Source organism: Salvelinus fontinalis, chromosome 6 (genome assembly GCF_029448725.1).
Source record: "Salvelinus fontinalis isolate EN_2023a chromosome 6, ASM2944872v1, whole genome shotgun sequence".
In the NCBI taxonomy this organism is placed as follows: Eukaryota; Metazoa; Chordata; class Actinopteri; order Salmoniformes; family Salmonidae; genus Salvelinus; species Salvelinus fontinalis.
In genome coordinates this window covers 49,765,446-49,790,889 of record NC_074670.1, presented here as the reverse complement: position 1 = coordinate 49,790,889, position 25,444 = coordinate 49,765,446, and the positions used below count along the sequence as shown (strand labels likewise).

At 42.3% G+C, this 25,444-nt stretch overlaps 1 protein-coding gene across 2 annotated transcripts; it reads right to left on the bottom strand.

Annotated features, from left to right (window-relative positions):
- Positions 1-32: 32 nt before the first annotated feature.
- Positions 33-17,289, bottom strand: LOC129858019 (four and a half LIM domains protein 1-like). Of its 2 annotated transcripts, none has more exons than XM_055926875.1 (6): positions 16,879-17,289; positions 2,869-3,050; positions 2,127-2,304; positions 1,364-1,533; positions 944-1,130; positions 33-752 (listed from the first exon to the last, which is right to left on the bottom strand). In XM_055926875.1, exons 2-6 carry the CDS (start codon positions 3,022-3,024, stop codon positions 598-600), a joined length of 846 nt encoding a protein of 281 aa, XP_055782850.1. In that variant the 5' UTR covers positions 3,025-3,050; positions 16,879-17,289; the 3' UTR covers positions 33-597. The 2 variants fall into 2 exon arrangements, with proteins under 2 accessions (XP_055782850.1, XP_055782848.1); XM_055926873.1 differs by lacking the exon at positions 16,879-17,289 and adding an exon at positions 10,164-10,270.
- Positions 17,290-25,444: the final 8,155 nt, after the last annotated feature.

The window sequence follows — 25,444 nt, the reverse complement described above, 5'->3', positions numbered from 1 at the left end:
TTCATTTGTCGAGCAGAGGGAAATAAACACAATTTTGGAGCTTACCTTTATTGATCAATAATGTGCATTCACATCTTAAACTTCACTTCAAAAAGCTGAGTACATGATTAGACTTTCTGAGCATAACACTTTGATACCTACGAAGACCTAGTTTGTCCATACTGATTATTGAAGCACTATACACAAAACCCTCAACAGCTCTTCAAACGCATCACTTCAGAGACACCATGACTGATTACTTAGCTAGTATATGATTCAAGAAGCAACAGGAAGCATGTAACAGTAAGGCGCTGAAAAGGGCATTCCCTAATGATTATGCAGAGTTCTGAATTTGACCCAAGCGTGTTAGTATTACATATTGTAGGCCAAAAAAACAAACCACTTGGTGTGTTAGTATTAAACAATGACAGAAAACAGTGGAACAAGATTCATATTCAACTGCTGTTAGATTTCATTCAGGTGATTAACCTAATACATGCTTTCTCTTTTAAACTCTTGATTGGCCACTTAATTTGAGTTAGTTGGCTTATCCCGTTTATGTTCTGCCCCCAACATGAATGAGACAGGGCACTTATTTGGCCCCGTTGCTGGCTATGCTCACAGCTTCTTAGCACAGTCAGGGCAGTAGATGTCCTCTCCGTTGATGACAAAGCGCTTGTTGGCCAGGGAGAGGGAGCATTTCTTGCAATTGAAGCAGTTCTCGTGCCAGGAGTGACCCTCGTAGTTCACCACATTGGTCCCATGGCCAAACCCTGTATTATGGGAGATAGAATGCAGCATAGTAATGGGCCAGATATATTATAACCAGTTTACAGCCATAACATCTTAATGCCACTGAATCTCACTAAAAACATTCCATCCTACACAATGAAATCCTTCATTTATTATAAAAAGTGTCCATACAATAAATATAAAGCATAAATGTAAAGTGTGGGTGTCTGACCTGTGATGGGATTCTTGCAGCCGTTGCACTGCTTGGCCACGGAGGTCTTGTAGCAGTCCACACAGTAGACATGCTCCTCATGGGAGGTGAAGCGGGTTCCGGCCAGGCCCTTACGGCATGTATGACACACAAAGCACTCGGAGTGCCAGGGCTGGTCCTGGTAGCTTATACCACCTGTGGTGATGGGCTGAGGGGAGAAAAACCATGTTAGTTGCATTGGAAGACCATGTACTTATTCTGTATGAATAACAAAGCATTTTCTTTTAACTTGTACCTTCTGTTGGTATACTTGAGTATAATAATGCTATAATTAGGCCTGTAATTACACTTACATGGCAGGAAATAATTAAACAAAATTCAGACAGAATGACAATGATTTTGTTCTGTTTGTGGGTGTGTGAAGGGGCAGGTCTTATGCACCTGCTTGCAGTGGAAGCATTTCTTGGCAAATTTCTTCTCGTGGCACGGGCCGCAGAATATGTCGTCGCCCTTGTTCAGGAAGCTCTGCGAGCGGATTGGTTGCTTGCACTCGAAGCAGGTGAAGCACTCCTCATGCCACACCTTGTTCTTATACTCCACATTCTGCGTGCCTGGCAGTCAAAGATATAATAGATGAGAAAACAGACCCTTGTTTCACACAGTGGGTGAGTTCGTAAATTCACTGTCTATCTACTCGATTTCAGAGTACTCTTGTCTGAGTGTCCCAGAGTGCCGAATAACGGATTAATTTACGAATGCGCAACACCTGTTGCATATGACTGGTATCAGTAAGCTTCGGAAAATACACGTAATTCATTTGTTGCCAGCAGCTCAGTTAGTCACTAACGCTCTAGATAACATAAACAGTCATGCTAGGGCGAGTAAAGTGGCCAGTGAGATGTTCTCTCATTTGTGTCTGAAAGTAGCTAGCAAGATGGCTTGGGTGCTTGAGTGTGAGGTCAGAACAGTCGGATAAACCGTACTCCTCGGACAGAGCGTCCAATGTGCGTTCTGAACGCTCCGAGACAGAGCTAAAAGCTCTGAATTTACAAACGGGCCATCTGACAACGCTCTGAATTTACGAACGCACAGTGTCGGAATTTGCCCTGGGCTTCACAAGAACAACATAAATGTAAACAGCGGCCATCTGCACACTGCTAGGTCACTTAAGAAAGAAGTGTATTATGGGTATGGTTAAGCCCACCTGGCATGACCACCTTGTAGCAGGCCTGGCACCGGTTGCCATCCTCGCGGGAGCCACACTTGCCACACATGATCTTTCCGTCGTCCCTGGCGCCGAAGGGCTCGTTAGCCAGGGGCTTGTAGCACTTGGCACAGCGGAAGCAGTCCTCGTGCCAGTGACGGTTCTTATGGTTCAGCTCCTGGACAGAGAGGAGGGAGGGAAAGGCATGAGAGGCATTCGTTCACATGGGCTTCCTACACACCTCATCAAACTGAGGCTCTTTCCCCAATCATTTGTTGGCGATGGTATTCAGAGGTGTTAGCCAGAAAAAAAGAGTATGTCCTTCTGGAAAGCTTTAGGGTAGATTACGTGAATTTGAGTGCAGCATTCCATGAAGGGACTGACAGCCAAATGGACACCCTGGGGTAGACACTAGTCATGGTGAAACAATGTGAATGGTATAATATTTCAGGGTTCGTTAGCAATGATACTGGCTATAACACAAGTAAGTATCTGTGAATGTTATGTTGTGGAGGCGGCTGCCCCGGGATCAGGTCGCCACCTGTCCATATAATCATATTCGTTATTATCTAAACGGCTAAATTGATCTTATATCAGCACTCCTACTCTGAAAGGCTTTGTGGATACTGGCACAGATATGTAACACTGGCCTTAATCTGGACAAATGAACTGAAGCCAATCAGCTTTATGAACACACATTTAAGGGTACACACACACTCACAAGGACATACACAATACCCACCTTGGCATCAGCCCCAATGGGGCGACGGCATTCGGCGCATGTGTTGGCACAGAGTTTGTCGAAGCACTTTGTACACACGTGCTTCTCATCCTTCATCACATACTTCTTCCCATGCAGGTTGTCACGGCAATAGTAACAGTCAAAGCGTTCAGTCATGGTGGAAGTAGAGTAGCTCCTCGGCCCTGTACAAACAACAATCATATTTACCTTGGGGAACAAGTCATATATACAGTACCAGTTAAAAGTTTGGACACACCGACTCATTCCAGGGTTTTTCTTTATTTTTACTATTTTCTACATTGTAGAATAATAGTGAAGATGTCAAAACTATGAAATAACACATATGGAATCATGTAGTAACCAAAAAAAAAGTGTTACTTGTGCACATGACATTAAAGCTTGAACTTGAAACTTGTTCCTCAGCCATCTACAATGCATGCAGCCAGACCTGAATAATGACTCAGGGCTCTCCAAACGTCCTCACACTGCCATTAACCAGTGGTGTAAAGTACTTAAGTAGTTTTTTGTGGTATCTGTACTTTACTATTTATATTTTTGACTACTTTTATTTCACAACATTCCTAAAGAAAAGAATGTACTTTTTACTCCATACATTTTCCCTGACAACCGAAAGTACTCGTTACATTTTGAATGGCTAGCAGGGCAGGAAAATGTTCAAATTCATGCACTTATAAAGATAAACACAAATGCTTCGTTTGTAAATTATGCTTGAGTGTTGGAGTGTGCCCCTGGCTAGCCGTAAATTTAAAAAAACAAGAAAATGGTGCTGTCTGGTTTGCTTAATATAGGGAATTTTAAATTATTTATACTTTTGATACTTAAGTATATTTAAAACCAAATACTTTTAGACTTTTACTCAAGTAGTATTTTACTGGGGGACTTTTACTTGAGTCATTTTCTATTAAGGTATGACAATTGGGTACTTTTTCCACCACTGCCATTAACACACACTGTCATGTTGACAAAACATGGCCCTGTCTAGCAGGCACCCAGCCACACAAAATCTATCCATCATCCAAGCTAAGAAAAATACATGTTCAAGCTGGCATCCTAGTACGAGTTCTGTCCTCTAATCAGACCCAACCAGGCAAGGTGCTTAGCACCGGCATGCCAAACATCTGAGGGAAGTGTGTGGAAAATGGCTGCCTCAAAATGACCCACAGATGTCTGGCTGTGAACAGAGCTTTAGCATGTAGTCATCACGCTGTGTCTAACTCGGCCCTGCGGGGGTTGGCTGACTTTATCAAGGCTTTGTTGGAAAGTTTAAGTCATATTTTTAGAGTGCCTGGCTCATTCAGTCCATCACATCCCATCCAACCTCTCTGCCGTTGTCTTCTTTTTGGCAGCGCCATTTCATTGGCTGTAAACAAAACCGTCCTCTGCTCCTCTCATTAACATTCCGATCACAATGGGCAGCACAGGCGGGTCATCCGTCAGGATAAGACCAACAGTGTTGGAGAAGATACTCTGAAAATATAGTTTACCAAGCTACCAATTATTTCACACTGGAAGAAGGTTAAGCTACACTAAAGCTACCCTTAAGAAACATATAGTTTACCAAGCTACCAATTATTTCACACTGGAAGAAGGTTAAGCTACACTAAAGCTACCCTTAAGAAACATATAGTTTACCAAGCTACCAATTATTTCACACTGGAAGAAGGTTAAGCTACACTAAAGCTACCCTTAAGAAACATATAGTTTACCAAGCTACCAATTATTTCACACTGGAAGAAGGGTAAGCTGCACTAAAGCTACCCTTAAGAAACATATAGTTTACCAAGCTACCAATTATTTCACACTGGAAGAAGGTTAAGCTACACTAAAGCTACCCTTAAGAAACATATAGTTTACCAAGCTACCAATTATTTCACACTGGAAGAAGGTTAAGCTGCACTAAAGCTACCCTTAAGAAACATATAGTTTACGTAACTAAAGTTACCTTGAAAAAGTAGTTCACTACATCCAAACTACTTCGTGAAAGATTATCATATGTAGATCTGAAATGTCATAGAATACAAATTGCAAGACTGATACCTTTGGGGTCATATGTTTATAGAATGTAAATTAATGCCCACTTCACCCATATTTTCTCAGCTTTTTGCATTAAAAGTAGTGTGTAGTTCCAGTAGTAAGCAGTTAACTAGTGAAAACACTACCTAGATTTTATTTAGTTCAACTACCACCAAGCTACTGCAGAAATGAGTTAAATTACTAGTTGAACTACATGTAGTTCACTACTCCCCAACACTGCCCTTGGGAAAAATATTGCAGTCAGAGTGCAGTATAACTGCAGTACACTGCAATATAACTGTAGTTATAAACTTGGTGCTTCAAGCCCTGAATACTGATTGGCTGACAGCCATGGTATATTAGACAGTATACCACGGGTATGACAAAACATGTATTTTTACTGCATGTATTATAACCAGTTTATAATAGCAATAAGGCACCTCTGGGGTTGTGCAGTGCCTAAGAACATCCCTTAGCCGTGGTTTATTGGCCATATACCACACCCCCTCGTGTCTTATTACTTAATTAGAGTGCAGTATAACTGCAGTATGCTGCAAATACTGCATCCAAAATAACAGTTTTTCTGCAATTACTGCCTCCAAAATAGCAGTCAACTACAGTTACTGTACTTTTACTGCAGTTTCAAAACTTCAATCTTTTTTGTAAGGGTGAAGACCCAGCTGTGTCCTGGAAGAGATTGGTTGTGTTCTATGGCCTCCCTGGAATGAACAATGCTCTTTCAGCCTGTCAGTGACCTACAGTATGTGTCATCGTGATCATCTTGATTGTCAATGTCATGCACTTGCAAGCCTCCTACATGTCTCATAGATGGGTTAGCTGACAATGTCACGAAAACAAAGAGCTTCCATGGGGCAGAAGTCACTGTGTTGTGATTCTGGATGGCCAGATTACTTGCAAGAATGACAAGAAACTGCCACGTGGAGAATCGTAATTGGCTCAAATATGCTAGCTACCTAACCAACTGTAACAATGTATTTCAAGTCAAATCGTATATGTCACATGTGCCAAATACTTAACAAATAAAGGAGAGCCGCACACTCTAGGAGCTCAGATGCAAAAATATACCCTTCATCAGGGTATCAAATGTTATTTATCACGTGCGCCGAATACAACAGGTGTAGACCTTACAGTGAAATGCTTACTTACAAGCCCTTAACCAACATTGCAGTTAAGAAAAATACAAAAAATAAAATAAAAGTAACAAATAATTTTAAAGAGTAGCAGTAAAATAACAATAGCGAGGCTATATACTGGGGGTACCGGTACAGAGTCAATGTGCGGGGGCACCGGTTTATTGAGGTAATATGTACATGTAGGTAGCGTTATTAAAGAAGCCTCTTGGACCTAGACTTGGCGCTCCGGTACCGCTTGCCGTGCGGTAGCAGAGAGAACAGTCTATGACTAGGGTGGCTGGAGTCTTTGACAATTTTTAGGGCCTTCCTCTGACCCCGCCTGGTATAGAGGCCCTGGATGGCAGGAAGCTTGGCCCCAGTGATGTACTGGGCCGTACGCACTACCCTCTGTAGTGACATGCGGTCGGAGGCTGAGCAGTTGCCATACCAGGCAGTGATGCAACCCGTCAGGATGCTCTCGATGGTGCAGCTGTATAACCTTTTGAGGATCTGAGGACCCATGCCAAATCTTTTCAGTCTCCTGAGAGGGAATAGGTTTTGTTGTGCCCTCTTCACGACTGTCTTGCTGTGCGTGGACCATGTTAGTTTGTTAGTGATGAAGACGCCAAGGAACTAGAAGCTCTCAACCTGCTCCAATGCAGCCCCATCGATGAGAATGGGGGCGTGCTCGGTCCTCCTTTTCCTGTAGTCCACGATCATCTCCTTATTTGAGAGACAAGTGCTGATTGTGCAAATGTATTTATGTTTTCAATAAACATTGGAGAGACAATACAGTCTACATGTTGTCAACAATCTAAGCCAACCCTGTCTGTTTTGCCCCATAGTTGTGCATGCGTTGGTTTTGTTGCTAAACAACCAACCCGTCTTCATGAAAATATCTCTGATTAATGAGACAACAGATGTGATATTATTGTGAGCGCTCAAGTATCTTAAACCTTTTTAATACAATGAGAGCAATGGGGGGAAATACTAATGATGGAATGACAATATATCCTGGTAGCCGTGGGAACACTGCAAATATTGACGAGTGCCAATTGGTGCTCTTCGAGTGGCCTGGGGATGTGGTCAACAGTGAGTGTGGTGAACTGAACGGGATGAGTTAGAGCCGTTGTGGTATGTGTTCTCTCCCAGCTGTAGTGTACAGTGAGGATGGATGGATTCGTAGAAGAGGGGAAAGAGAGAGGCCCGTCTTCACTGTGCCAGAGGGATAAAGGAGGCAGCCTGGCTTGAGCCCCTATACAGAGCCACCGGTGAGTCATCCCCATTCTTATCTGAGTGGTACGAGCCAGTCGGGATCAGTTCAATAGAATCCAATTGGCAGGACCGGATCAATGGCTTAGAGGTAGGGTATCAAGGTATCACAGTCTCAGAAGCCCAAATCCATCTCAAACTGAGTTAACCATGCATTCCATTCTGAGTGTGTAAGCACTGTGCCCGTATGTCAGGGACACCTAGGCCCACAAAGTCAGATGATTGACTTTTGAGGACACTGTGGATGCCACTGTGCCACCGTGACCATTGTGGGTCTAGATGTGCCTAATAAAAGAGCACTGTGATTAAGCGCTAAGCCTTTCAGCTACTGCCAATCACACAGCTGCTTCCACAGAAACAGCCATGGTATGCACCAGCACTCTTTGTAGGGGGGGGTTGGAGTACACCACTTTGGTCCCTGGGGTGGGAGAAACACTTTACAGTGGAAAGGTCAGAGTAAGAGCACAGTGAGTGGTGAACCAGGATGGTGCCAGGGATAGCCTCACAGAGCCTGGCTCTCATTAACATTGATCACGGATGGCTTAGATCAAAGCCAAACGGACCCCAGAAAGAGGGTTATCGAGGTAAGATCAGCTGCTACAGTGCCTTCAGAAAGTATTCACACCCCTTGACTTTTTTCCACATTTTGTTTGCGTGACAGCCTGGATATAAATGTATTAAATTGATCTAAACATAATACCCCATAATGTCAAAGTGGAATTTTGATTTTAGAAATTTGTACAAATGAAAAGCAGAAATGTCTTGAGTCAATAACTATTCAAACCTTTTGTTATGACAAGCCTAAATAACTTCAGGAGTAAACATTTGCTTAACAAATCGCACAAGTTGCACGGACTCTGTGTGCAATAATAGTGGTTAACATGATTTTTGAATGACTACCCCATCTCTGTACCCCACACATACAATTATCTGTAAGGTCCCTCAGTTGAGTAGCAAATTTCAAGCACAGATTCAAACGGATTCAATGCCTCAGAAAGAAGGGCACCAAATGATAGATTGGTAAAAAAAATAAATGATATCCCTTTGAGCATGGACGGTGAAGTTATTTACTGGGCATTGGATGTTGTATCAATACACACAGACAATACAAAGATTTAGGCATCCTTCCTAATGCAGTTGCCAGAGAGGAAGAAAAAATGCTCAGGGATTTCACCATGAGGCCAATGATGATTTTAAAAAGGTTGCAGAGAATTATGGCCGTGGTAGGAGAAAACTGAGGACGGATCAATAACATTGTAGTTACTCCACAATACTAACCTGCATGACAGAGTGAAAATAAGGAAGCCTGTACAGAATACAAAGTATTCCAAAACATGCATCCTGTTTGCAACAAGGTACTAAAGTAATAATGCAAAAAAAATGAGGCAAAGGAATTCACTTTTTGTTCTGAATACAGTGTTTGGGGCAAATGCAACACAACACTGGGTACCACTCTACAAATGATCAAGCATGGAGGTGGCTGCATTGTTATTTTGTAAATGTTATTTAACTAGGTTCTTATTTACAATGACGGCCAAACCCTAACCTGGACGACGCTGGGCCAATTGTGCGCCGCCCTAAGGGACTCCCAATCACGCCCGGTTATGAGACAGCCTGGAATCAAACCAGGGTCTGTAGTGACACCTCTAGCACTGAGATGCATTGCCTTAGACCGATGCGCCACTCGGCAGTTATGAGTATGCTTGTCATCAAGAATTTCAGAGTTTTGCAGGATAAAAATAAACTGAATGTAGCTAAGAACCAGTCAAATCCTAGAGGGAAAACCTGGTTCAGTCTGATTTCCAACAGACTCTCTTGAGATTAATTCACCTTTAAGCAGGACAATAACCCTAAAACACAAGGTCAAGTCTACACTACAGTTTCTTACCAAACAACCTTGAATGTACCTGAGTGGCCTAGTTTTGACTTAAATCTGCTTGAAAATCACTGGCAAGACTTGAAAATGCCTGTCTAGCAATGATCAACAACCAACTTGACAGAGCTTAAAAATAATAAATAGGCAAATATTGCACAATCCTAGGTGTGTAAAGCGCTTAGAGACATACCCCAAAAGACTCACAGCTTTAATCGCTGCTAAAGGTGATTCTAACATGTATTGACTTAGGGGGGTGAATTCTTATCTAATCAAGATATATTAGTTACATTTTTCCTTCCACTTTGACATTATAAAGTATTTTATGTAGATTGTTGCAAAAAAATTACAATTAAATACATTTTAATAATACTTTGTAGCACAACAAAATGTGGGGAAAAATCAGGGGGTCTGAGTACTTTCTGAAGGCACTGAATGTATAGTATCTACCATGTGATATCTCTGTCTGACTTGAAATGTACCCAATAAAAAAATATTGAATGAATCATCTTTGATCCACTACTTACAGCCTGAATGATGCTGTCCCAAGGACTTAATTTCCACGATACAGATGCATCAATCCAGCTGTAAATAGCATTGCCTTGAAAAAGATCAAACCATCACTTTTCTCCAGAATTATTTTTCAACTTACTCGAGGGACCTCTTTGCTCCCTCTGTGGTGTCATAAGACCTTAGCTTCCTTTCCACCAAAAATGCAACAATTACAAAATGAACTCCGGAGTAGTGGTTCCTGACAAAATGTCCTTTCTGACGCACCAAACAAACCCATATTTCTAGCCAAGGCCCAAGAGGAACTTTCCACAACCTACCAGCCAGTGTCTTTGACCAAACTTGAGAAAATCTCACCAAACCACCACCACTAGTCCAGCACCAGGTATCAGTAATGGATTGAACCCATATGAACAAGACACGCATCCATCACAATGCAACCCCACACTCCATCAGCCTATTTCTTTAGCTACCTGAAAGTCTGTAAGCCATGTTTTGGTCCAGGTAAGAGAGGTAAGGAGAGGAGAAAGACAAATCCAAGGACCGGAGGCGAGAGTAGCATCCACACAGGGAGAAAGGAGAAGACCACACACCCTACCAAGGTATGGGTTATATATACACCCCCTCTGACCCACAGCCTGACGCCCACAGCCGCCCCCTCACCCCTTAACCCCACACCCAAACCCAACCATGAACTATCCATTCCATTTTAGGATATGTATCAGAAGAATAGAATGTTGGGGGGGAGATGGACAGAGAAAGCCAATACCATGGCTGGGACATCAGAGTCAACATATACCCACACTGCCCCCTATGTTATTTTCATATATAATATATACATTATATTAACATTGAGACAGTGGCTGAGTGCAACACTGTGAGCAACCAGCAAGCTGATATCATTACTCAGTGAAAGTGCTGAAAGACATGGTGCAAACAGTGTATTAATCAAGCCATAATTTATGGTTAGTTTGTTTAGTAATACTGTTTATATTACCATCAACACTTAGTGTGTGTGTCTGTCTGTCTGCGTGCATATGTGTGCATGTTGCGTCTGTATTTACACAACCAGATTATGTGTTCTAGAAACTATGCTCTGAAGTGCTCGCAGACAAGGTTCTTCAAGGCACAAACACAAGATGCATTTAAGATCCAAAGGAGGAAAAAAAAGACACATTTTCAAACACTTTTTTTCCAATGTTGAATACCTCTCTGTGACTTTGGTGTCTCAGTGAAAATATTTCCTTGAAAGGAGCGAAGCTGTTCACAGTAAGAGGGATGTATTTTGTAACTCAAAAGGAACTATACACCATAGACCCGGGATGGGCCACTTTGATGGGGGTGGGGGCCACAAAAAATATGAACTCATCATGAGGGACCGCAGTGGCTCGCGGGTCTGCGTACCCACACATGCAGACAACGGATTTGTGCAATCAATATATTTGTGCAGTTAAACTACTTAACTCTCTTAACTAAATGCATTATACCAGTAGCCAGGGCTTGCCTTCACTTTGTCATGGGGTGGAGAGAGGTTGTTGCAGCTTAAAAGCGAATTTCCTGCAATTCTACACATTTTGCCACAACTTATGCCATGTTAATATTAGGGCTGGGAATTGCCAGGGAAGTGTGGTTCTAGACACACACACACAATGAACAGAAAAGTATGGGAGGTAATGACGGAAACTGGATTAAATAATCAAGGCATCATCAAGTCAATGACCCGAGTAAAGACCCATGATCCCCATTGTTTACTTACCCTGATGAGTCTACCATGTCTCAGCACTTCTCCCTGTGTTTCTCCCAAATGGCATCCGATCTCCTGCGCAGTGCACTACACTTGACTAGAGCCCCATGGACAATGGTCAAAAGCAGTGCACTATATAGGGAATAGGGTGCCATTTGGGATGAAACCCATGTCAACCAGGAGAATAAGCCAGAGGACAACAGATCCTGTGGAGAGAATTCAAAGTAGTGGAGGCTTGTTTAAGGCATTTGGTTGTAGTCACAGAATTTGTTTTCTCCCATTATTGAGGTTTGAACTTATTGTTTGTTCTTTTGTTGCCTGTCTGTGTAAATCACCTGTCCCTCAGTTAAACTAAACCCACACAGTAGCATTTATGATCAGGTAGGTATCATGGACACCACAACACACCACTTAAAGGGGCAATCTGTAGATCAGTGACTCCCTGCCACTGTTTTAATAAAAAGCTGAGGGATGGGTTTGGAAAAATGTAACCACTCAAATTCATATACAAAGCTATGGACGCAAGAGCTGACCATGCCATATTTGAAGTCTATTCAGTGCTTGTTTACATTTTACATTATTTACAAACATTAAAGTAAGCTTATATTTGGGGTTTTGGTGGGGTAGGACAGTTGAACTAAGCTAATGAGGCATGTATAAATCATATCATACATTTAAAAATCCCAAAATTGATGTGGCAATCACAGATTGCCCTTTTAAGCCCCCTGAGTAAGATCCCTGTCTTCTGTCCTCTGTTTAGTACACTCATCCCCCCATTATTGTCATCCCTGTCCCTTTCACCCTTGTACGGCCTCCCTTAGTTGTTATTTTTCTTGATCCTTTCTCAATATCTCTCTCCTCTCTCCCTCCATCTCCCCCTCCCTCTGTAACAGGCAGTTGTTGTGTTGACAATATAAATCAGTGTTTGTGGGTTTGTGCGTGTGTGTGAACGTGCGTGCGTGCGTCTGTGCATGTCCCTGTATGCATGCGCGATTGGAATGCTGACAGCGGTGTGACAGGCTCATTTGTGGGTACTGCTATTGAGACTGTGTCTATTCCCCTAGTAGACAATAGCAGAGGAATGCACACCCGCCCGCCAGTCCCTTAGGTACTGCCTTCAAACAGGACAGAAATAGCACCACACACTCACCCTGGCTCCATCAGCAACAACAAACCACACAAGAACCACAAATACCTTTTCCAATCTAAAGATGGAAACTGATAGGAGGTAGTCAGCCAATAGCCATAAACACCGACGTGTTAAAATGTTGACAATACATGTGACGTACTGTAGGAGAATATGTTGACCACGTTCAGTTGTATCTACCTATCCAACCGGGACACAGATATCGGGACTCTACAATCTCTGCACCGCATATTTGCTCTCCCTCAATGCTTCCTAGCACTCCACTACATGAAACGCTATTGGTCTCGGCCTTTATGCTCCCTGGCAGAGATTAAAAGAACTGTTCAGAGGATAACCCGGCAGCCGTTCAGTAGCAGTGGTGGTAGATAATGACATCATTTGAAATCCTCTGTGCATTAACATCATATATCTAACCAGACAGTCGTATTGCACATGTTACCAGTGGGATTAGAGAGGTAAGAAAAAATAGGATGTCTGGAGTGGACTTCCTGACCAGATGCAGGAGTAGGTCCTGATTGGGTCATTAGAACATGCCGACACCCCTTCTACTGTACAGTCTAGTGTACAGTGGGTACAGACACAACCTACGATCACCATAGCCCTGTGAGACAGCTATATCACTGGTACATTGTCTGTGGTTTTATCACAGTTCGTAGATCTGTTAATAACCTACCCTACAGCACAAATGATCCCTTACCATGTGTTACAGTAACACTGACGTCCACTGGCAACATGCATTGTTCATCTTGTGCGGCTGTGTTTAAGTTGTCATTATAAACTGGGTGGTTCAAGCCCTGAATGCTGATTGGCTGACAGCCGTGGTATATCAGACCATATACCACGGGTATGACAAAACATTTATTTTTACTGCTCTAATTATGTCGGTAACCAGTTTATAATAGCAATTAGGCACCTCTGTGTTTGTGGTATATGGCCAATATACCACAGCTACGGGCTGTATCCAGGCACTCAGTGTTGTGTGGTGCCTAAGAACAGCCCTGGGCCGTGGTATGTTGGCCATATAACACACCCCATCGGGCCGTATTGCTTAAATAACACATTCTCAATGACCAGCTCTCTGGCAAAAAATGTCAGCCTCTAATCGTGATAATTTAGTTAATGTATGGTTGAAATATCCCCGACAGAAACAAAAGGACACCCTATCCAAAGGGTAATTTCTCAGAATGTTCCCTCTGTCTGTCTCTCTGAGTTCTGTTGTGACTCTGTCACCATCTGGTCCTGGTCAGTGGAAAGGGCAGTGATAAGGCCGTCTAATCTCAGGGGAGTACTATTGTATTACTGACTCACCACCACACACACAAACACAGACACACAGACACAGTGACAGACACAGAACTATATCAACACATGTTCCCTAGCAACAACAGAGGTGAAGGTGGAGACAGACCTGGGTCAAATATGTGTGATTTCTGAGTGGACACAAGGAGCCATTTTGTCAACAAGTCTGACGTGATCACATGCCCACATCATCATCATCTTGCTACCGGACATGACACTGACATGATATCCACGTCACACTTGCACACACTTGCACACCCCTTAGACAACCACACATTTATTCTCGGTCTTATGTGTCAATCGAGGGCAACAGTGTTTCCAAACAAGAGGGGGTGTGGGGGGGATATGTGTTTTTCCATTCACCACCCCCCAAACCCTCCCTTCCATGACATTGAGCTCCACACACAAACACAAGCGCACACGCACACACACACTGATAAGGATTTCACAGTGGGCCCGGCCAACACTTCGAGCTCCCATTTCTTCTGCATGACTCACAGCTCTCAGAATCTCTCCAAAAGTAAACTGCTCCAATAGCCCAGTCTGCTCTGTTCATAAAGATAGATTGAGGAGTCTATCCCCAGTATATGTCAAGTAGGACGATGGAAAGAGCTCTTAAAAGAAACAGACTCACTTCATCCCTCCCTATAAGCCTGCAGACCGCCCTTAAAAAGTGGTGAGCCCCAGTTGCAAAATATGGTCAATAGTCATTTGGAGAGTCACACAGTACTTCTGCCAATTGGAAAGAGGGTCTGGGAGAGGGTAATGAGCTCTCTCTCGCTCTCTTTCTCTGTAACAACACAATGAGGTGTGGATGTGGAGATGGGTGATAGGTACCCTAGCAGTTAAGAGCGTTGGGCCAGTAACTGAAACATCGCTGGTTTGAATCCCCAAAATCTGGTTCGAAATATGTTGATGTGCCCTTGAGCAAGGCACTTACCACTAATTGCTCTTGTAAGTCGCTCTGGATAGATGACCAAAATGTAAAATGTGTAAGGCAGGGAGGTACAGTTCTGCCTCCACTGGAGACAATGTTGCTTCCCTCACAGCCAGCCGGTCAGTCAGACACACTACATTGCCTAATTAGGATCTACTCAGCAGTCAGCTGGAAGGCTAGTGAGCGTGCTGTATCATTATTTCACATGCTCCACTCATCTACACACACTTCAAATCAAATGTTATTTGTCACATGCACCAAATACAACAGGTGTAGACCTTACAGTGAAATGCTTACTTACAAGCCCCTTAACCAACAAGTACACATAGGTGCAAGCCTACACACACACACACACACACACACACACACACACACACACACACACACACACACACACACACACACACACACACACACACACACACACACAGTGAGAGTAAACAGAGGACACTAATGCTCCAGAGGCTGTCTTCCTGGGCAGAAGGCCAGGTGTCCCCCTGGGACTGATGTGGACCATACAGGAAACACGAGGCCCTCCAGTAGCTGAGCCCTCTGATCTAACATAATCAATGTCACAATGTCTTCCAATGGGCATTATGTCTGCAAACATTGGGTCCTGCTGCTATTGCTGGTGTGCCACGCTGGTATATCATTATATGACTGGTTGATCAGATTAAACTTTGCATGAACACATTCTTCACAAAGGCACAAATGCTCACATGGACTGAAACAGGACTGAATCAATCAGTCTGGTTAGAGACAAGGAGTGTACTGTAAAGTACCATATAATTAATGTACCATATTATGAAAAGTTATGGGCGCTGAAGCCAATCCAAACAAAAAATAGTTTCGGCTTTTATTGCCTAAAATGGTGATGTCATTGGCACAATGAGAGCCAGTCACACTAGAGGAGGTGGGGCCTCCCCAGGTGTTCTGAAGCTGCTGCTGGGAGAAAATGACATCATACATTTGGCTTGGCAGCTGGATTAACCAGTAAAGTGTAGCAGGACTGAGGGCAACCTATTGTACTGTGTGTTTTGTAAAGAGTTTTTGGGCTGACCTTGAATAACCCGCTGGTGGGAGGTAGGCTAGTGTTATTATGGTATTCTTGAGCACTGTTGATGTAGACATGGGGTCAGGTCCCTATTCAATTAATACTGGATACCACATTTTGACTATTTGGATATGTCCAAAACAACATTATATACAGTACAGTTTTTTGTGAGTCCCATTGTACACAATATTTTGCTTGAGGAAGACAAATGCTGCTTTTGACTTATGCCAGAAAGCTGGTTTCAGGGTTTGATTGAATAGATTACATCATCTGTGTACAGAACACAATAAAATGTAAATAAAATGGTTTTCAGTTACTTATTTTTTCCATATGTCAGTAAACTATAAAACTTGAAATTAAAAGCACTAGTAAATGTACCAAACGGCTCATTTTAAACCATTAAAACTGACCACATAGGCTTCAATAATTTACCAAGCCACACAATAACCATATGTATACAGACACTCACAGATCTTTGGTTTTATCTGAAAATCTATACATTTTCAGTCCACAAAATGTACTGCAACAGCTTCTTTAAAAAATATACTTGAGATAAATAATTGCCAATAGGCTAAAATGCACTAAGAATAAAGACACCACATGCCTCCAGGGATGGAACTTTACTTCATATCACTGACTATTAAAATTTCAGCCTTCCTTATCAGACCTCTTTAAACCTACTGGTGCCAACTACGTGGAATTTAATTATGTACACCAGCATTCAATGTGCCCAAATGCACATGCACCTTGTGTCCATTTTTTGTTGTTGCTTGGACCCAAAGTCAGAATTGAACAAAAACACAACAAATGTGATTTAAACATGTACTCATCTCATAGACATAAAGGGGAGTAAAGAAATATATAACAAAAAAAGTTTAACTTTTTCGCTTAAACAGTCTGGTCCGCTGGAATTTTCCCAGTCAAAGATAAACGTTATCCCAACACTAAAAACGAATATTACTAGGTTTGAAGTCGTTTTTTAATTCTCAAAATGTCATTTGACTCACCTATCTCCAAGCGTAAAATATGCACCCTCCTCTCTCCACAGTGATGCGCCCAACAGTAAGTTTTTAGCCGAGGTACCAGACGTGCCGTTGACGCTCCTTAAAAAGCAAGTGGAGCTCAGAAGAAAAAAACCCAGCAGGATATGATCCAAACCTCTATGTTAATATCAACAATGACCTCATCCAGGAATTTATAAGATGTAGCTGTTAGGATCTCAACTTCTCACTGGTTAATACTGGAGGTCATGGAAGCAATACTGTAGAATTCAAAAGCATCAAGACAGGGCTGCTGCTTAACAACAGGCTGCTCTTTGAGATCAGGTATATGCATCAAGCAATCGCAATATAAGTGTGTAATGTTTTAGTGTGGTGTGCAACTCTTAGCGTAGCCTAAGCTATTTTCATGACATATATCGATGTCTTTGCATTCAGAGGAGGATGTAAGGTGCAATCCAGAAAATGTATTTAGGATGGAGATGTTTGACGTGACATTTATATGTCATCTATATTATCCATATGTATGCAAAGTATTCCCCAGTGCATGCTCACCTCCTTCTTTGGTAATGAATATCGTTTGCTGAGAGAGATTGCAACAAGATGAGTCACACTAAGCCAAAAGTAAATAGAGTACTTGTATCCTTACTCACCCTCCTTAAGCCTGCAACTGTTACTACAAAGGAATAACACAGGTAAATAATATTGTTGATACAATTAGAACCACAGACGTTGTATCTTATCAAACTGTAAGGTGTCAATGACATAAGAATAACCGTATTCTCTTATTTTATATCAAAAGCACAATTCTAGCAACAAAGATCGAAATGGCTTGGCTTTACTATTGGCATCACTAACAGTACATGGATGGGAAATCCCTAGGAGCAGACACCCCTCTCCCAGTGGTCCAATTTAGGATGACCACATGTCCCGGATTTTGCGGGCTGTCCCGCATTTTGTCCCTTTGTTCCGAAAACAAACAAACATGTCCCGCATTATATCAACAAATTCCAACACCACTCATTTAGAAAAATAGGTCGATTTGTCCCGTATTTCAGTCAGACAACCAACCTGTCTCTTGCGGTCAAGTTTCGCGAATGAAAACATATATATCATAAGGATGTGGTAGTTTCTCATTCAACATCTTTGCTGCTACTTCACTCAAACGCCTTCCTGTTCGAAAAGTCTCCCTTCCTAACTATTTTACATTCCCTGAGACCAACCAGAAATGTTTCCTTGGCCAAATATTCCCAGATTTTCATAAAACGGCCACACCTGTGGTCCCTCGTTTCTGCATCACCAAATGGTGTGCGAGGCAACAATAGTGTAGACTAATTGCGCTTCAACTGCTTGTTTGGTGCAGCAGGTGTAGGCTAGTGCTGCACCTCTCACAATGGTGCTCGTTTAGAAAAGTTAGATCCAAGCTAAATCAGTGTCTTGGAAGATCACATAATGATTCATTAGTATTCCACATAACCAAATATTAGCATAATATAACGTTGCTGTAACATCAAAAACACCACCTCATTTCTTCTGAGATTTTAGGATGGTTAGCTGAATAGTCCCAACAAAAATCTCACGCGCCCAAAAATCAAAACAGAGTGCAACTAAGCAGAATGTGCTTTGATTGAATCAAAATACAGGAAGGCTCTATCTACCGTTTTTAATACCGTCTGCTCTAATTTGCTCACGAAACAGTAATTCAAGAAGATCTAAATGCATATTCCCATGAAAGTGATTGAGATCAAATGTTCACCACACCCGTGTGTGATAATTGCACCATGACATACAGGCCTAAAGGCCCGAGACAATAAGACACAGTGGCAGAATAAATTCAACCACACCTTTCTTTTAACACAAAACCGAATAGCAACCTCTGTCCAGTGAAGTCCACAAAGGATATACAGTTGAAGTTGGAAGTTTACATACACCTTAGCCAAATTCATTTAAATTCAGTTTTTTACAATTCCTGACATTTAATCCTAGTAAAAATTCCCTGTTTTAGGTCAGTTAGTATCACCACTTTATTTTAAGAATGTGAAATGTCAGAATAATAGTAGAGAGCATGATAGTAGAGAGCATGATTTATTTCAGCTTTTATTTCTTTCATCACATTCCCAGTGGGACAGAAGTTAGTATTCAATTAGTATTTGGTAGCATTGCTTTTAAATTGTTTAACTTGGGTCAAACGTTTCGGGTAGTCTTCCACAAACTTCCCACAATAAATTGGGTGAATTTTGTCCCATTCCTCCTGACAGAGCTGGTGTAACGGAGTCAGGTTTGTAGGCCTCCTTGCTCACACATGCGTTTTCAGTTCTGCCCACACATTTTCTATGGGATTGAGGTCAGGGCTTTGTGATGGTGTCGTGGAAAATCATCTCAGAAATATAACGCTTTATCAGAACTTGTGAAATCAAAACATGCTTTTATTTACAATAGTATAACCATCTCGAATGTCCCACCGAACACACTCACTCCCAGAGCACTGGTTCGCTCTTTATACCCAAATAGCATATGAGTCCACCCCATATGCAAATAAACATACTTCCCCTAATTCTTCAACATCATTATCTTTTTAGTTCAGGCTTCCTGCTTGTTCACACATACTAACGCCCATCATCTGCTTTCAGTTAAATTATAATAGTGGTCAGACTCTCTATCTTAGTGTGTCAACAAACTCCTTTTCCTTCCCCTCACCACTAAATCAATGCACTCTTTGTTCTGTCCCCGCTATCCCTAGGGTATCCAATTGCTTATAGGCATATTTCTCTGGTATGTATGTTTTTCTTTAGTGGAATGAATAGACTATAAATCTAGTGTGTCAAAGCGCCTAGTAAGCGCTTTGTCTGGTCTATCTGTCAGCACAATGGAGAATATACAAGGGTCAAAGGGCCAGAACGTCCCCCAGTAGACCTCCATCACCACGGTCCCATGACCCATGTCAACATGTGGTTCGTCACTCCAATGCTCAACCATCCTCCATCTCCATATGTTATCCATGTATCTTATGTTACCACCACACCACTACATCTACTGTCCAACAGTGTGATATCTACCTACATATGTCACCTACTCCTACAATGGCCACTCCAATACCTTGACTTTGTTGTCCTTAAGCCATTTTGCCACAACTTTGGAAGTATGCTTGGGGTCATTGTGCATTTGGAAGACCCATTTGCGACCAAGCTTTAACTTCCTGACTGATGTCTTGAGATGTTGCTTCAATATATCCACGTAATTTTCCATCCTCAGGGTGCCATCTATTTTGTGAAGTGCACCAGTCCCTCCTGCAAAGCACCCCTACAACATGATGCTGCCAACCCCCGTGCTTCACGGTTGGGATGGTGTTCTTCGTCTTGGAAGCATCCCACTTTTTCCTCCAAACATAGCAATGGTCATTATGGCCAAACAGTTCTATTTTTGTTTCATCAGACCAGAGGACATTTCTCCAAAAAGTATAATCTTTGTCCCCATGTGCAGTTGCAAACCGTAGTCTGGATTTTTTTATGGCGGTTTTGGAGCAGTGGCTTCTTCCTTGCTGAGCGGCCTTTCAGATTAAGTCTATATAGGACTCGTTTTGCTGTGGATATAGATACTTTTGTAGCTGTTTCCTCCAGCATCTTCACAATGTCCTTTGCCGTTGTTCTGGGACTGATTTGCACTTTTCACACCAAAGTACGTTCATCTCTAGGAGACAGAACGCGTCTCCTTCCTGAGTGGTATGACGGCTGCGTGGTCTCATGGTGTTTATACTTGCGTACTATTGTTTGTACAGATGAACGTGGTACCTTCCGGCGTTTGGAAATTTCTCCCAAGGATGAACCAAACTTGTGGAGGTCTACAATTTTTTTCTGAGGTCTTGGCTGATTTCTTTTGATTTTCCCATGATGTCAAGCAAAGAGGCACTGAGTTTGAAGGTAGGCCTTGAAAAACATCCATAGGTACACCTCCAATTGACTCAAATGATGTCAATTAGCCTCTCAGAAGCTTCTAAAGCCATGACATAATTTTTTGGAATTTTCTAAGCTGTTTAAAGGCACAGTCGACTTAGTGTATGTAAACTTCTGACCCACTGGAATTGTGATACAGTGAATATATGTGAAATAATCTGTCTGTAAACAATTGTTGGAAAAATGACTTGTGTCATGCACAAAGTAGATGTCCTAACCGACTTGCTAAAACTATAGTTTGTTAACAAGAAATGTGTGGAGTGGTTGAAAAACGAGTTTTAATGACTCCAACCTAAGTGTATGTAAACTTCTGACTTCAACTGTATAGTAACAGACCTAGAGCATGGTCAAGCAAGTTAATGTTTCCAACATTTTCAGACCACTAAACAGCTATTGATTTAGAACCACAGTAGATATGGGAGTTTATTCAAATTGGGTTTGTGGATCTGTGTAATCTGAGGGAAATATGTCTCTAATAGTCATACATTTGGAAGCTCAGTTTCCACCTCATTTGATGGGCAGCGTGCACATAGCCTGTAAGCTGAGCTTCTCAGTCATTTTTTGTTCGCCTCACAAAAGTCAACTAATTCTGTTTTTTGAATATCCATTGCGAATGATAGTTCCTCAGTATTTAAAAAATCTTTCCAACACTCTTGGCCTCGATAATAACCAAGCCTCGATGTGAAAGAGCAAAATATCATGATCTGATGATCCTATATATCCAGTGGAAACGTGATAATAAAACAGTTGTCTGTCCTGAGCTCACTGGCCCAGGAAACTCGGAGGGTCCGAAATAGGCTAGTTGATACAATGATGCAAGTTCGCTAGCTATAGCTTCAGGCTGGAACCAGTGATGATTTAATACAATGTTTCACTTCACTAGCAATAGCTTAAGTCAAAACAGATAGAAGGCGGAGTAGAGAGATTAAGGCGGAGTAGAGAGGCGGAGTAGAGAGATTAATGTGGAACCAGAATTTTCAGCAGGATATTTTCTACTGTTTTTATTTGTCAGCTTTAGGCCTATGTATTTTACTTAGTTGATGGTGGAAGTTATAGGCCTACTGCTGCATTGGCCAATAGGCTATCTCTGAGTTCTATGCTCTCATTTCTTTAGCTGCCAATGGGTCACAGAATATTAATGTGTCCATATGGCAGAGGCTAGTGCTCTTGCCATAGTTGATTTTTAACTTTTAGACTTGTACCATTTTACTTCCGATTTGTATGATTAACAACCTGACAATGATTTTGAGAAACTAAAATATAATTATTGAAATGAAACTGTTCCACAAAAATGTGTATATCAAAATAATCATAACTGGCACACAGATCGGTAGAAATGGTAAATTGCAAGCTTCCCCAAACTTGAAACTCACGAGCAGCCTATGGTCTTTGCTATTACACCCATAAAAACACATCTAAACGCAAGCATTTCTGGTTGCACACATAGGAGGTCCCGTGCAAAAACGTGCCCCGCCTATGGAAATCAAAGGCCCGTTCAACTGATTCATTCTTCCGCCGGCCCTGGAACCTTGTAGTTCCAAGCACTCGTTTTGTCAGGCTTTACTAATACTAAAGCCCTTTCTCTCTGGAATAACTAAAGTATCCAGAGAGACAATCATGAAATGTTCTGTCAAACAATTGTTTCATTTTTATGTATAGCTCTACACTTAAATCACTCATCTAACCCTCTTTACATTTGTGATTGACCCTTCTGAAATGTTTGAGAGAGAGAGAGAGAGAGAGAGAGAGAGAGAGAGAGAGAGAGAGAGAGAGAGAGAGAGAGAGAGAGAGAGAGAGAGAGAGAGAGAGGAAGAGAGAGAGAGAGAGAGAGAGAGAGAGAGAGAGAGAGAGAGAGAGAGAGAGAGAGAGAGAGAGAGGAGAGAGAGAGAGAGAGAGAGAGAGAGAGAGAGAGAGAGAGAGAGAGAGAGAGAGAGATGAGAGAGAGAGAGAGGAGAGAGAGAGAGAGAGGAAGAGAGGAGAGAGAGAGAGAGAGAGAGAGAGAGAGAGAGAGAGGAGAGAGAGAGAGTAGAGAGAGAGAGAGAGAGAGAGAGAGAGAGAGAGAGAGAGAGAGGAAAAAAAATGTGTGTGGCTCTAGGTGCTGACAGAGGAGAGGTTTATTGAAGTGCACACACAGGCCTGTAGTCAACATCTCTCCTCCCTTCACCCCTCCCTCTTGCTCTGCCACTCATTGAATGTTTATTGACAGGATTGCGTCCAAATGTCTGTGTTTTTTAGGCAGAGTGTATGTTTAGCTCACTCCAAACCCCCTCTGAGCTTGGGTGTCTGACAGAGCTGGCTAGAGCAATGTCACCTCATTCGACCAACCTGTTCCTGTGAAACGAAACGAGGGCGCAGCGGATCAGGCCATGTGCACTGAGACACATGGCCTCACTCTTCAATTGAGCTTTCCTGGTGGGGGATAATGTGTTGGAGTCTACGTCTACGTCTACTTTAGTCTGCAATGTTTTATAGGTGTCTGGGTCTTTCAAACCTCAGGCCAGAAGTATGTGAGCTGAGCTTTTGATGAGCTGGTGTTCATTTCTACTGAAGGGGAGGGTGAAGGCTGCCACACTGATCTGGTTACTGTCTCTCACACACACACACAAGCACACTCCCTCTTTCTTTCTGTCTCTCTCTCGTAAGCAGACACATTAAACACACTATATAATGGAGAGAATGCTCCCGTCCTCTAGCCTTAGAGAGAATAACATCTGAATGAATTAGTTCTAAACCAGCACCTACAGTAGTAACACAGTACATGAGAGTAAACACATATCTCCCACTTGGCAATGCTAAGAAACCATGACACGTTCCTTTCATAAACTGATGATGAGACCAATTCATTTAGCCTCCTCTGTATGCTAATGAGGATGATGAAGGTGAGTGTATTGTCTTCCTGTATACCAAGGGCATCTGTATTGAGATTCTATAACCTTTATAGCCCAAAGCATGACAGCTGTTCCTGCCATACTGCCAATGAATCCCACAATTCAGGGGAATCTTAGACAGGTGTGCTATGTCTTCCATTTAGGATGACACATTTAAAATACCCAAATGCAGGACAAAGGGATGATTTGGCGGGACGTTCGCGGGATAATTTTTTGGGACAGTACCGCCTCGGTTTAATTACCTTATATATACTTTCAGTCCAATACGGCTATATATCTTGTCAAAAGAGCAACGTGACTGTAAACAGAGATCTGTATACAATGACGAGATGCTCATGTCTCCGTCCTAACAATGGGTAGTCGTTGTCCCAAAGGTGGGAAGGCAGACGAAAAGCTTAGGTCCAAAATAAGCCCATATAAACGCATCGGGCTTATTTTGGACAAATTTTGGCGAGTGAAACCTCTCTCTCCGCTGAATGCCTAACAAATACGGAACAAATCTACCTTTTTTTGTAAATTAGTGGTGTCAGAATCTTTTGATAAAATACGGGACATGATTTTTTGGGTTGCGGGACGTGGGACAAAGGGCCAGAATGTGGCACTGTCCTACACAAACCGGGACATGTGGTCACCCTACTTTCATTGTCATATGAGGGTCTGGCTGGATAAAGGAGTTGGCTAGCTATGACATTTAGCTTTCCTGTCCCCGGTTCAATCTGGTAGGTGATGAGTAGTTGCTAAACCACTGCTCACTTTGAACACACTATTAGAGGTGTATGTTTTTAAAGAATTTTTACATTTAATTTCACCTTTATTTTACCAGGTAGGCCAGTTGAGAACAAGTTCTAATTTACAACTGCGACCTGGCCAAGATAAAGCAAAACATTGCGACAAAAAACAGAGTTACACATGGGATAAACAAAAGTACAGTAATAACACAATCGGAAAATCTATATACAGTGTGTGCAAATGGAGTAAGGAGGTAAGGTAATAAATAGGCCATAGTAGCGAAGTAATTACAATTTAGCAAATTAAGACTGGAGCGATAGATGTGCAGATGATGATGTGCAAGTAGAAATACTGGTGTGCAAAAGAGCAAAAAAAGTCAATAAAAACAATATGGGGATGAGGTAGGTGGTTGGATGGGCTATTTATAGATAGGCTGTGTACAGCTGCAGCGATCGGTAAGCTGCTCAGATAGCTGATGCTTAAAGATAAGTCTCCAACTTCAGCGATTTTTGCAATTCGTCTCCAGTCATTGGCAGCAGAGAACTGGAAGGAAAGGCGGCCAAAGGAGGAGTTGGCTTTGGGGATGACCAGTGAGATATACCTGCTGGAGCGTGTGCTATGGGTGGGTGCTGCTATGGTGACCAGTGAGCTGAGATAAGGCGGAGCCTTACCTAGCAAAGACTTATAGATGACCTGGAGCCAGTGGGTCTGGCGACGAGAGCATACAGGTTGCAGTGGTGGGTGGTATATGGGGCTTTGGTGACAAAACAGATGGCACTGTGATAGACTGCATCCAGTTTGCTGAGTAGAGTGTTGGAGGCTATTTTGTAAATGACATCGCCGAAGTCTCTGATCTGGAGAGGTAGGTTTGAGACTCAGGCTGTCCATCCTAAAGGGTATTGTGATACGGTACTAAAGGGGATGAGGGCCAAGGCTGGTGGATAAATGACCGGCATGATTTAAGAGTTTTTTTTGTTCTGTTCTTATTCCAGCCAAATCTTAGGGGAA